This window comes from Rhinolophus hipposideros, assembly GCF_964194185.1.
Source record: "Rhinolophus hipposideros genome assembly, chromosome: 7".
NCBI classification, from domain to species: domain Eukaryota; kingdom Metazoa; phylum Chordata; class Mammalia; order Chiroptera; family Rhinolophidae; genus Rhinolophus; species Rhinolophus hipposideros.
In genome coordinates, this window is record NC_138053.1 from 75,455,997 (window position 1) to 75,468,180 (window position 12,184).

Genomic DNA, 12,184 nt, shown 5'->3' on the forward strand with positions numbered 1-12,184 from the left:
TGCCCTAGTCACATTAATTCCTCCCTCCCAACTTGGGGTCTCCCTTATCCCCTGGGCTGGGATGGGGAAACCAAACCCCACCATGGCCTCTTCCCCCTCCTTTCTCTGCATCTCACCCCTCCATCCTCCACGGGCCCTGTTTAGGGTTTTTCTCTCTGTGCGCACACTGGCCATCCCATCCCACAGCTTGTCCAGAGCATTTCAGCGGACTCCTCCCCTCTCTCTGCCCTGTCTCCAGAATCCCTTCAGCCCACGTGTGGGGGAGCCATCTTCCTGGAAAGAAGAGAGGGGCTGGTTCATCCATAGCACATTACTGTGCTCCCACTCTGTGCTGGGGCTAGGTTTGCAGGCAGGGCCCCGTCTGCTCTCACGGAGCTCACATCCATGGTGGTGATGAGGGGAGGGACTCAGACCACGCACGCACTCTCCACACCAGCCCCCGGCCTGCCATGTCCCCTCTGGGGCCCCACTACGTCGCCACCTGATCCTAGGTGCCCTTTTATTACTTGGTTTCAGCTGCTGAATTAATCTCTATGTACTGGTAACTACTATAGGTACAACAAAAATAATAGCAACACTGAAAGGATGAGAACTGTGTTAAAATTTCTGTACAGCGAAGTCATTTGTATAACTCTTGCCCATTTTCATGAGATTTACCTTATTATTAACATCAGTAAAATATCTTTTTGTCTTGTTGAAGATGATCTCAAAATAGAGCAAACTGTTGGGATGGGAAATGGGATTCTCCTCACCTGGAATTACGATCCCAACATGACTTGCGACTATGTTATTAAATGGTGTAACTCATCTCAATCCAAGCCCTGCCTTATGGACTGGAAAAAAGTCCCTTCAAACAGCACCCAAACCGTAATAGAATCTGGTAAGTATGTCTCAGAGTTCTTTAAAAATATTTTTAAAAAGAGCAACACATGGTGTGACTTGTTGCAGTGAAGTGACCGTTCTCTCTTACCACTGGGCCAGGTGTGGATTGGTTTAACTTCTGGAAGGTGGTTTGTGGCCTTATGTGTGTGAGGGAGTTCACATCCTTTGATTTAGTAATTTCTTGTCCAGGAATTTATTCTGATAAATAATCAGAGAGCAACACAGATTTACATCTAAGAATTTCACCACAGCATTATTTATGATCGTAAAAATTGGAAACCAACAAACTATCAACAGAAGAATGAGTCAGTTATGGTACATCTATAAAATGGAATGTCAGGTAGCACTAAACTTTGTGTTGAAGATTGAACAACCTGGGGAAATGCTCATGAAAAGAAGGCTGCAAAACTGGAAGGAGTGTGACCTCACTCATGGAGCTTTTGCCCTTGTTTGCCCAGGGCCCATGTTACTGAGGTCAGGGACTTGCATGCGTTACCACTCTGCCTCGTGTCAATCAAGGGGCATGAATGTGGCAGTGGCCACAGTGTGCGTGGGGGCCAGTTCCCAGGCCTGACGGCTAATGAGCCCAAGCCCTGGGCCACTTTGATACGGTGCAGCCTGAAGCTCAGCCACAGGGGCACTTGGTAACCTACCTGGTAAACCATCCTGGTCCTTTGGGATTGCCATCCTCTTTCCACTGTCACGGTGCCTTCTGAGTACTTGATGAAGGTATTGTGTCTCTACCCGTGGGAATTCTGGAACCGGCAGCCTGTGGGTAGTGGGTAGTGACGTCCTTTCCCACTCGTGGCTCCCCGCATGTGTTAATGAAGTTCAGGTGAGCAAGGAGCTGCTGCTGATTCTCTCCCAGGGAACACGTTCTACGTTTCCTTTTTCTACTGTCAAATGGTTAGGGTGAGTTCCATTCATTAGATTAATATATGTAGGCTCGGATTATTTTCCAGTCCTACTTGGCGTAATTGGCCGAGGCGGTGAGGGCTCTCTTTCCCCTTTCCCCCAGCATCGGGCACTGACCAGCAGGCTGGCCGCCCTTCCCCTTTCTTGCTCCTTCCCTTGCGTTTCCCGCACAGCTAGCCACCTGCGCCTTAACACTGGTCCAGTGTCCTCTGTGTACTTTCTAACCCCTCTTCCATTTGTTCTTCTGGGCTTTGAGGGTAATCAGGTGGCCTGGGGCTGGGTGGGCAGAATGATGTGGAGCCGCGTCTCCTTAGATACAGTCTCTGAATAGAAGGTTAAGATGTCACCTATAGGTTGAGAAGGAAAATTTTCTATACCAAGGCACATGAGCAGAGGCCCTCCAGTGGTCTGGAGAAGTCAGGTAGCCTGCTCAAGGTCACAAAACTAATAAGTGCTAGCACTAGGACTCAACTTCAAAGCAATACAAAGCTTTAAGAGGCTGGGAATTTTGTCTTTTATTTATTGCTGTTAGAATAGTGTGTGGCCGTAGGAGGCACTTTCCTGTTTTGCCCTCATCCAGTCATCGACTCTTTCAACTCTTCTCTCTTATGACATCAAAACATGTCCCTGTTGCTCTAATCCACTGAGGTTCTCTCTCTTTTTAGGCATCAGAACCCTATAGAATATTGATATACATAATTGAAACATTAAGTATAGGTTTACTAATGTACGTGAGGTATAAAGTCATAACCTCAAGAGTACCTGTCTAGAAAGAAAAAGGTTCCAAAATGGTGTTAGAGGTTGACCATCTCACTTTTGAGCCTGTAGATCACTGGTGTTCTGTGGGCACATAATTGGAGCGCTAGTGCTTGAACCACACTAGAAGAATTGCATTCCACAGATTAAATGCCATCGCGTATACTGCCATTTCCCCCCCGAGCAGTGTGTTCTTCCTAGACCACCACTGGTGAGCTCCTAATTGTTTAGTTGTCACTTTTTGGTGGCTTTTTTTCCTTCTTTGTGGTGCTGCTGTCAATAACACGCCCCTCGAGTCTAACACACTGTGTTACACTTACCCCTGTTTGTCTTCCCACTTCTCTGCCAGCTTCCCCAGGCCACAGCCTTGTTATATCCACCTCTGGGTTCCCAACATTTCACACACGGCATTGTATTGAGGAGGCATTTAAACGGGGCTTTTTGAATTGAAGTTACACAGCTTCTCTTGTATATCTTGTGACATTTACTAAGTGGCGATTCTGTATAGAGGAACAGACTCTAAGACCTTGAATACTGAATTGAATACTGAGGTGTCACAGTAGAGTGGAAATTTTAGTATCTGCTTTTTGGAGCAAGGAGAGAACAATGGTTGCTTTCCAATCCCAAACTAACACTAGTTAGGGAAGGACTTTTCAGAGGCATGATGTGGACCTGGGACGTATCGTTAGTAAACTGACTCTGGACCGAATCTGAGAAGAAGTCATCATTATTGCTTGATTTTTAAGGAACAAAATGAAAGCCTTGATCACCATTTTTTCCATCTTCAAAGTGATATCATTTTATAATGGTAAACTTTTTATTACAATAGAAGTGAATTTGTTTAATTTTTTAGTCAATATTCAGTCTGAATATTTACCAATTTTGCAAATATGGATGTATTTTTTTATAATAATGTATATGTTTACAATTAGCTTTGGAACTTTCAGACTCAGTTATCAGTCGGATGTGTCTAAGGCAGGTCTGTGTGGTCACGTGTGCTTACGAGGGCTCCCCCCTTGTGCTCATCCTGTAGATCAGTTCCGACCGGGTGTAAGGTACACTGTTTTCCTGTATGGGTGCAGAAGTCAAGGATATCAATTACTGCGTTCTGTAATCGGATATATAGAAGAATTGGGTAAGTTAACTGGGTACGTTTCCTTAGAGTTCAAGGTAACATGAGAAATTATAAATGGACAACAATCAGGATCTAAAAAAGCTCTGATTACATGGGATGTGTAGTTCAAGGAAGTAAAAATAATTTGTATAATACATTTAAAATTATTTGTGATTACTTATTCTTCATTCGTTTAATGTTTATATTTCTTACTGAAAAATTAAATCTTAATTTGGATGTCTAAAATACTCAATTTGCACTTAATGCAAATTTAAGCAACTATTAACTTATTCCAGACTTCAGTAAAGATGGGAAATATAAATGAAGTCTATTTGAGTAGCAACTTAAAGATTTTTGCATAGGTTGCTTCCCTAGCTTGGTATTATGTTCAAAAGTTGTAAGTTCTACATTTGTGTGTCTGGTTATTAGCTTCACAGCAAAAGTGTTTGTGACAATATCTGTGAAAGTTTGTGATTAAGTAGAGAATAAAGTTTTAATTCCAAGTTTAGCTATTTTTGAAGCCAGAAACATTAATGTCTTAACTCTGTATTAGTAAACTCTCCTTTAGCTGTTGACGTTTTCTTCCTTTTACAGCTCCAATCGTTGCACCAGATTTTACTGTTGAGGATACATCTGCAGATTCCATATTAGTAAAATGGGAAGACATTCCTGTGGAAGAGCTTAGAGGCTTTTTAAGAGGATATTTATTTTACTTTGAAAAAGGAGAGAGAGACACATCTAAGATGAGGGGTTTGGAATCTGGTAAGTAAATTACTAGAGTGAGTATAGTGCTTCTTAGACATTCTTCATTAATCACAAAAGAACAGGAAAGGAAAGAAAGTGCTGCTGATTACTATAATACTGGTTCCCAAAACTGTCTGAAAAATAGGGAAATGAAAATGCAGTCATTTTCTGAATATGAGAATTTTAAGATTTTAAGTATGTGCTAAATGATGTGGAGTCATTCAGAAATCATTTATTCTGAAGCCTTTGATCGTAAGCCCTATAGGACAGAAACCATCTCTTACTAGTCTTGCATGATCAATAACATAGCATCTTATGAAGGTTACTTAAAAAAAAGTCTTCCTGTATTTAATGGAGGAAAAAAACTCAGGAACCCAAAGAATGGCTCAGCTTTTTCTTTGTTATCTGACAAAAAGCTGCCCTCACAGTTAGCCACAGCCTTAAAGAGCTGGGAAACTTAATTGACTTGATGGGTCGAGTTCATCCATTAGATCTTAAAAAGTACAGTCAATCCTTGACAACTGGTAAGTGTATGTGCAAAGAATTTAGAGAATTCTTAAATTTACAAACACAGAAATGTTTATGCAGACTTCTGGCTTTTCCCTAAGTTATGTTTCTGTTGGAGTTAGCGCTTTCTTATTCATAGCTGCATAACACAAACATATCATCTTTTCAATTTGAAAGCTTTCATTCCCCTTAATGACCTTTCCTCAGAAAGAAACCGTTTTAATTATTTAATGCTGGTCTGACAAGTAGAGAGCCTCATTGCTGCACCAAGATGCTGACCAGGCATTAGCTAAGTCACTTCCAGAGAGCAGCTGCATTAAATGTGCACCATCCCCAGATCACTAAGTTCTGCATTTCCTGAACCTTTAATGTTGCCTGTGGAGGAGGGAAACCCTAAATATGAAATTCTACAAAGATCCGGAGTCTAGTGTAATTTTCCTCAAATGCTCAAAGTTTACACTTGAGCCAGTTAAAACTCTGGACTTCCAGCATCTAGACTTCCATTTAGAACTGGTGGATTGGTCACTAAAATCAGAGTAAAAGAGAAAAAAATTTAAAAAGCACGTATAAAGGCACAAAGAGAACTAGAGAGGCAACAGTACCCCCCAAAAGTGGATTTAAACATTTGGGGGCTATTGGAAGTGGGGCAAATGACCTAGAGGAGTGGAGGATGGTAAAATCTGGATGGATAGTCAGTTATCAGTGAGAATTAATTTAATTCATTCTTCAGTGCCAGGATTGGAGGAAAATGGTTAGGATGGATCTGGGCTGAATGTTGGAGGTGATTGAAAATCTGTAAGGAGCAGTCCTACACCAGCTTCATATAGCTAATGTGAATGCCCTCTCCCCTGCTTGAAGACAAGAGGTTTATTCTTTGGAGAAACTGAACCAGAGAACCTCCAGACAGGGGGACGCCTGAAGCTGTATAACCTTCCCTTTTCCTCCTTTTCACCCGGCGATTTGGACATCTTCAGCGAAGCCTATTTCCCCAGTCAAGAGATTAGAGGATCTTTCTTTGGGAAAAGTAAATGGTTCCTGAGGAAAGACGTAAAAGATGCTGATGTTTGGGGGATTGTCCCCATGAAAAGCTAGGAACCCACCCGGTCATTCCCCACCAGGCATAAGTGAAGCCCACAAACCAATAAATCTCACCCACGCACAGTAAGCCTCTGTGGGCCTTTGTGGCTCGCTCTGAAATGTCACTAGCAGCCAGGGATAACCAGATGGTTGAGAAAGCTTCTAACATGAAAGACAGAAATCAGAGGAGACAGACTCAATGGGGAAAAACAGAAATTTAAAACAAAAAACAAGATTGTCCTTGGATCATTGAGATAAACTCTATTTATTGGAAAGACATGGCACTTATAAAAAGTAAAAATCAGAAGACAGGTAAAAACGCCTCAAAATTAAAAATGTGATCAGAAATTTTTTTAAGGAATTAGAAGACAGAGAAATTAAATGGAAAATTGAGAAATTCATCCCAAAATTAGACAGAGGAGAAAACTGAAACTTAAAAGAAAGTTGAAGCATCAAAAACCTGCAGTATCCTGCTTTACAGGAGTTCCGTCAAGAGAAGAGTGAAATGGAGAGAAGAAAAATTTTTTTTTTAAATATTTTATTGGGGAACAGGACTTTATTGGGAACAGTGTGTACTTCCAGGACTTTTTTCCAAGTGAAGTTGTTGTCCTTTCAATCTTAGTTGTGGAGGGTGCCGTTTTTTTTTTTTTTTTTTTAGCTTCAAGTTGTTGTCCTTTCAGTCTTAGTTGTGGAGGGCGCAGCTCAGCTCCAGGTCCAGTCGCCGTTGCTAGTTGCAGGGCACGCAGTCCATCATCCCTTGCGGGAGTCGAACCGGCAACCTGTGGTTGAGAGGATGTGCTCCAACCAACTGAGCCATCCGGGAGCTCAGCAGCAGCTCAGCTCAAGGTGCCGTGTTCAATCTTAGTTGCAAGGGGTGCTGCCCATCATCCCTTGCGGGAGTCAAGGAATTGAACTGGCAACCTTGGGGTTGAGAGCTCTCTCCAACCAACTGAGCCATCCTGGAGGCAGCTCAGCTCAAGGTGCTGTGTTCAATCTTAGGGGCGGAGCCCACCATCCCTTGTGGGACTCGAGGAGTTGAACCGGCAACCTTGTGGTTGAGAGCCCACTGGCCCATGTGGGAATCGAACCAGTAACCTTCAGAGTTAGGAGCACGAAGCTCCAACTGCCTGAGCCACCGGGCTGGCCTGAGAAGAAAATTTTTAAAGACATAGCATTAAAAAATTTCCCAGAACTGGAAGACCTCAGTATATAGAGTAAAAGATCCCATTAAGTACACAGTAAAATAAATAGAAAAATTAGATCTATGCCAAGGCATGTCATCATGAATTTTCGAGCATCTGATGTATAAAGAAAAAATCCTAGAGACAATCAGAGAAAAGCAGCTCGTGTGCAAGGGGTCAGGAATAAGAAGGATAGCAGCCTTCTCAACAACACACCAGATACTAGAAGGGACCACAGATGTGTCTTCAAAATACCGAGTGAAAATTATTTTTAACCTATGATTCTATTCTTGGCCAATCTATCGACTGATTTGAGAGGGGGACACATTTTTAGGCATGCAAGCCTGCCCATATTTCTTCCTCCCTGTACCCCTTCTCAGGAAGCTGCCAGAGGAATGCATCAACCTGAGGAAATCAGTGGGGAGGCAGCAGTCTCGAAGGCTTCCAGTCTAGAGGAGGTGCTCCAAGAAGGAGGCCCTGGGAGGGAAGTGGGCAGGAGCTGGGGGAGGGCAGTAGCACTAGGCCTTGGTGTGCTGGTCCACACGGAACATTGTACTGAATTATTCATTTGAGGATGTGGGAAGAATTAGGAATTGATACATTAAGCAAATGAGGATAAAGATCAGTGACAACAACAGAAAAACAGGAAAGAAAACATAATTCCAAGCATTTTGCCTTAGCAGTAATCCGTATTTCTATGATCACAGTAAGATAAACACTGAATTTACCAAATGTTTTGATGTTTCGGTATGACCGACGTGGGGTTGGGGGGAGAAGGGGTAGTGGTGGGGGGGAGAGAGCTAAGTTTTCATCCACCTCGTAGGACGTGAGTAGATCATGTCTAAAATTTAAAACTCAAGCACGACCAGTTTAGGTTTATTTTGAAAATTGGAAATAAATACCCAAGGAATTTGATAACATGATTTTTAAATGGGTTGTACACGGTGGGGGAAGGTGCTGGCAAGGAACTGCTCTTTTTTGGTTATTAACCATTTAGTATGGTTTAATTTTTTAAACTGTGGTCTTGTATTATGTTGGTTAAAATTTTTAGAAGTAATCATTTAAACAGCTCTTTACGCTTCTTTTTCAAATGACTCCAAGGCTTCCTCATTAGTGTCTCATTTGAGAACTCAGATGCACTGCCTCTTTTCCTGAGTGGTTGGGAGTAATCTCCATTGATTTGTTCTTTTGCTCCCTCGAGTCTCTCACTGGACTTCTACTGTGTTTCCCTGAAAATAAGACATAGCTGGACAATCAGCTCTAATGCATCTTTTGGAGCAAAAATTAGTATAATACCCGGTCTTATTTTAATATAAGACTGGGTATGATACAATATAATATAATATAAGACCCGGTCTTACATTAATTTTTGCTCCAAAAGACGCATTAGAGCTGATTGTATGGCTAGGTCTTATTTTCGGGGAAACACTGTAGGCAGGATCAGCCTGAGTGACAGCATCCCCACCTCAGTGAGTTTTGGTTGTAGTGGTTTTTCATGCTGTTAATAACAAAGAAAAATGACTTATAGTGATTGTCTGTTATATGCCAGGCAGTATTTTAGAGAATGGTTATGAAAACTTCACCAGTGAGGTAGGGTCGTGATATTCTATTTCATAGTTAGAGACTCTCAGTTTCAGGGTGGTTTAAATAATAGGTCCAGATCACATAGCTACGTACTAACTGGCAGAGGTAGAACTTGGCGATGGCACTGGCTGGCTCCACGGGCCTTGGCCCTGGAGCTGGCCAGCAGCTGGACTCATCTGAAAAGCATATGGGTGTGACAGCTATGAGTAACCATGTGTTTAAAATGATATAGAGATCTGTAATAATAATCTTCACTTTAAAAATAGGTCGTTCTGATGTAAAGATAAAAAATATTACGGACATATCCCAGAAGACACTGAGAATTGCTGATCTTCAAGGGAAAACAAGTTACCATCTTGTCTTGCGAGCCTATACAAATGGTGGAATGGGCCCAGAGAAGAGCATGTTTGTGGTGACAAAGGAAAATTGTGAGTTAAATATTGCCATTGAGATGCTTTCCAAATGCATAGTGATTGTAGTGATTTTCATTTATGAAGAAACCCCCTCTTTTTTAAATTTCACATTTTGTTGTAGTTTTATAGTGGGTAGAGGGCAGTGTTAAAAGGCCCTGAGACGATTTCATAGGCATTCTTTTCAGTTATTTGAAGCTATTTCCTAATGAGTACCTAGGAAATTAGTGAATTAAGGGTACATCTGAAGTCTATAGAGTTCTAAATTCATGTTGAATTATGTAATGGTCAAGTGTTTTAAAATTTTTTGCCCTATGTCTTCTTGATTTTTAACATATCCAAGGAAAAGTGAAAGAAACTATTCTAAAAAAAAATGTGTTAAGCACAACACTTACAAATTTGAGATGCAAAGTGGAGAAGAGTGATGGACTTGACCATCTTGTCAACAACAAAGGACTTTAATTTGGTCCCGAGTATCTCGATCCCTGAGTTGGTGTTCACGCACACTCTTAAATAAAGGACCGTGAGGATATGGTTCTTAGCTGGGGGTGATTTTGCCTTCTCAGGGACACTTGGCAATGTCTGGTGACACTTTTGGTTGTCCTAACTGCAGGTGCTACTGGGATCTAGTGGTTAGCAGCTCAGGGATGCTGCTGAACTTCCTACAGTGTACCTTGTAGCCCTCCTCCCACCACACGTACGATGAGGAAATCTCTGGCCTACAATGTCAATAGTGCCGAGACTGAGAAACCCTGCTCTAAAGAATTTAAGTATTAGTATAAAAATTATTAAAATAATTGAAGTTATATTTTAATAATTTTCAGTGTCCCTGGAGCAGTTAGGATTTTTTCCTTTTCATCTACCAACTTAAATATCTTCTAATATAAATGTATTCTATACTTCATACTAAAAATGGGGATTTTAATATTTGCAATATTCTCTTTTCAGCCGTGGGATTGATCATTGCCATCCTCATCCCAGTCGCAGTGGCTGTCATTGTTGGAGTGGTAACCAGTATCCTTTGCTATCGGAAACGAGAATGGTAATGCTACCTGTGTTTACTCTTGCTGTTCTGTTCTTACGGGCATGGTTATTCAGTTTATCTTTAACAAACAAGTATGTTTTTTTGGTTGAAGCTAGTTAGTAAAAAAAAAAAAAAGAAGAAGATTTGTTTTAGTCACAATTAATGTTAGGCAAGAACATGTTATAGTATTTAAAAGTTTAAAAATTAAAGTTAAAATATAAAGGTTTCCCTACTGTATTTACTATAATTTAAAGTAATAACAGTTGTACTAAAAATAATAAAAATTACAAGCTTAAATATGACAATAGCTAAGTTAAATATAGCAAGATTAAATGTAGTTTAATAATTAAAATCTCAATTGTCTGGGTGACCTATTCAGAAAATCTGGTCATTTATTCATATATTCAACAAATGTGGATGAATCCTCCCAGGTGAAGAGAGATACAGTGGTGAACTGAATAAGCATGGTCCTTAAGACTTACAGCATACTGGTGAAGAAGGGCATTGTACCCATTATCATGCAATCAATACATGCTTACAAAGTATTAGTGGGTACTAGGAAAGGTACTGGGTGCCATGAGAATAGCAAGGGAACCATGTCACTGGAGGTGGTCAGCCATGGCTTCACTGTGGGAGTTCCACCTGAACAGAGTCCCGAAAGCTAAGGAGAGGAGAAAGGATGTTCCAGGAAGAGAGAATGATTTCTCTGAGGACTCAGAAATTGGAAGAAAGTTGATCTTCTTGAGAAAGTGTGTCCGGGTGAAACCAGAGCGTGAGTAGCATGAGGTGAGCTGAGGTGAGCTGAGGTGAGGTGAGGTGAGCAGAGCAGAGACTCAGCGGGAGAGAGCGCCTCGTGATCAACTGGCAGGAGCTGTCCTGGGCTGGGCTTCGGGCACCTGGATAGCATAGCCAGTCCTCACTGTTCATGCATAGCCAGTCCTCACTGGCCTTAAAAACGTCATCATTTATGACAAAGACAAGGATGTATTCTAGCAATCCTGGCTTAGAAATCAAAATAGCAATAATTAAGAACTATAGAATACCCTGTTTTGATATATTCTCACTACCATATTCTCACTACCAAAAATCACATCTTAAAAATGATTGGAATACAAAAAAAAAGTAAAATAAGAGAGTTTGAAGTTAGCGCATTTCAAAATTACATTAACAAAGCTTTTGTTCGTGTAGGAATTTCAAATAATAAAGTTCTTTTGAACAGTTGTAAATACATGACACTGAGAAATCTGGTTTTTGTTTAGTTTCTGTTCAAGATGACTAACTTGCCTTTTTGTAAGAGTCCAGAGTCTCTTAGCAGTAGAGACTGCATAATGCGAATGTGTTCCCTGAGTGATCCCATTTGCTTCGTGAACGTGTTGTTTGTGTGTGAGCAATGCATATATTTTACTTTGCCCGGATAGCACAGACACCATTTTAATTCTTTGCTTTCCATTTTCATAGGATATGTAAGATATTGTAGTTCTAGAAATAGAAGAAGTGTTCATCATTTTCAAATTGTAACACATTGTATAGAAAGCTCCAGCGAATGATTACACTAAAAATAATCTTCCATTTTTCTCTCATGTTTATTGAAACATTCTTATGAAATGTCAAAGTAGGTCTCACGATTTATTGTTATCTAATTGCTAATCTTAAAATTATTAAATGTACTTAATCATTCTTTATTTAAAGGATTAAAGAAACCTTCTACCCTGATATTCCAAATCCAGAAAATTGTAAAGCATTACAGTTTCAAAAAAGTGTCTGTGAGGTAATCCTTTATTTTTTTATATTTATCTTTGAAGTACTGGCTTTTTTTTAAGTCTTTTGTGAAAAATTTTTAACATGCAAATGTCATCCTAAGTAAACTACGTTGAAAAAATAAGTGCTTTAATATCTGGTGAATTCTTAAAAATTATTAATTTGAGATCACTTGTACCATGCTCTTTTTTCCACTACTATTAATAGCAAGAAAACTTAATATGTAGACAAA

At 40.4% G+C, this 12,184-nt stretch overlaps 1 protein-coding gene across 2 annotated transcripts in view; it reads left to right on the plus strand.

Moving 5' to 3' along the window:
• Window positions 1–12,184, plus strand: part of LIFR (LIF receptor subunit alpha) — a 70,708-nt gene that overhangs the window by 52,121 nt on the left and 6,403 nt on the right. For both annotated transcript variants that reach the window (XM_081053898.1, XM_081053899.1), the window contains exons 14-19: window positions 701–880; window positions 3,587–3,688; window positions 4,262–4,429; window positions 9,027–9,188; window positions 10,119–10,212; window positions 11,884–11,962. In XM_081053898.1, the coding sequence (XP_080910024.1) occupies window positions 701–880; window positions 3,587–3,688; window positions 4,262–4,429; window positions 9,027–9,188; window positions 10,119–10,212; window positions 11,884–11,962 (785 nt within the window). The remainder of the gene's footprint in view (window positions 1–700; window positions 881–3,586; window positions 3,689–4,261; window positions 4,430–9,026; window positions 9,189–10,118; window positions 10,213–11,883; window positions 11,963–12,184) is intronic.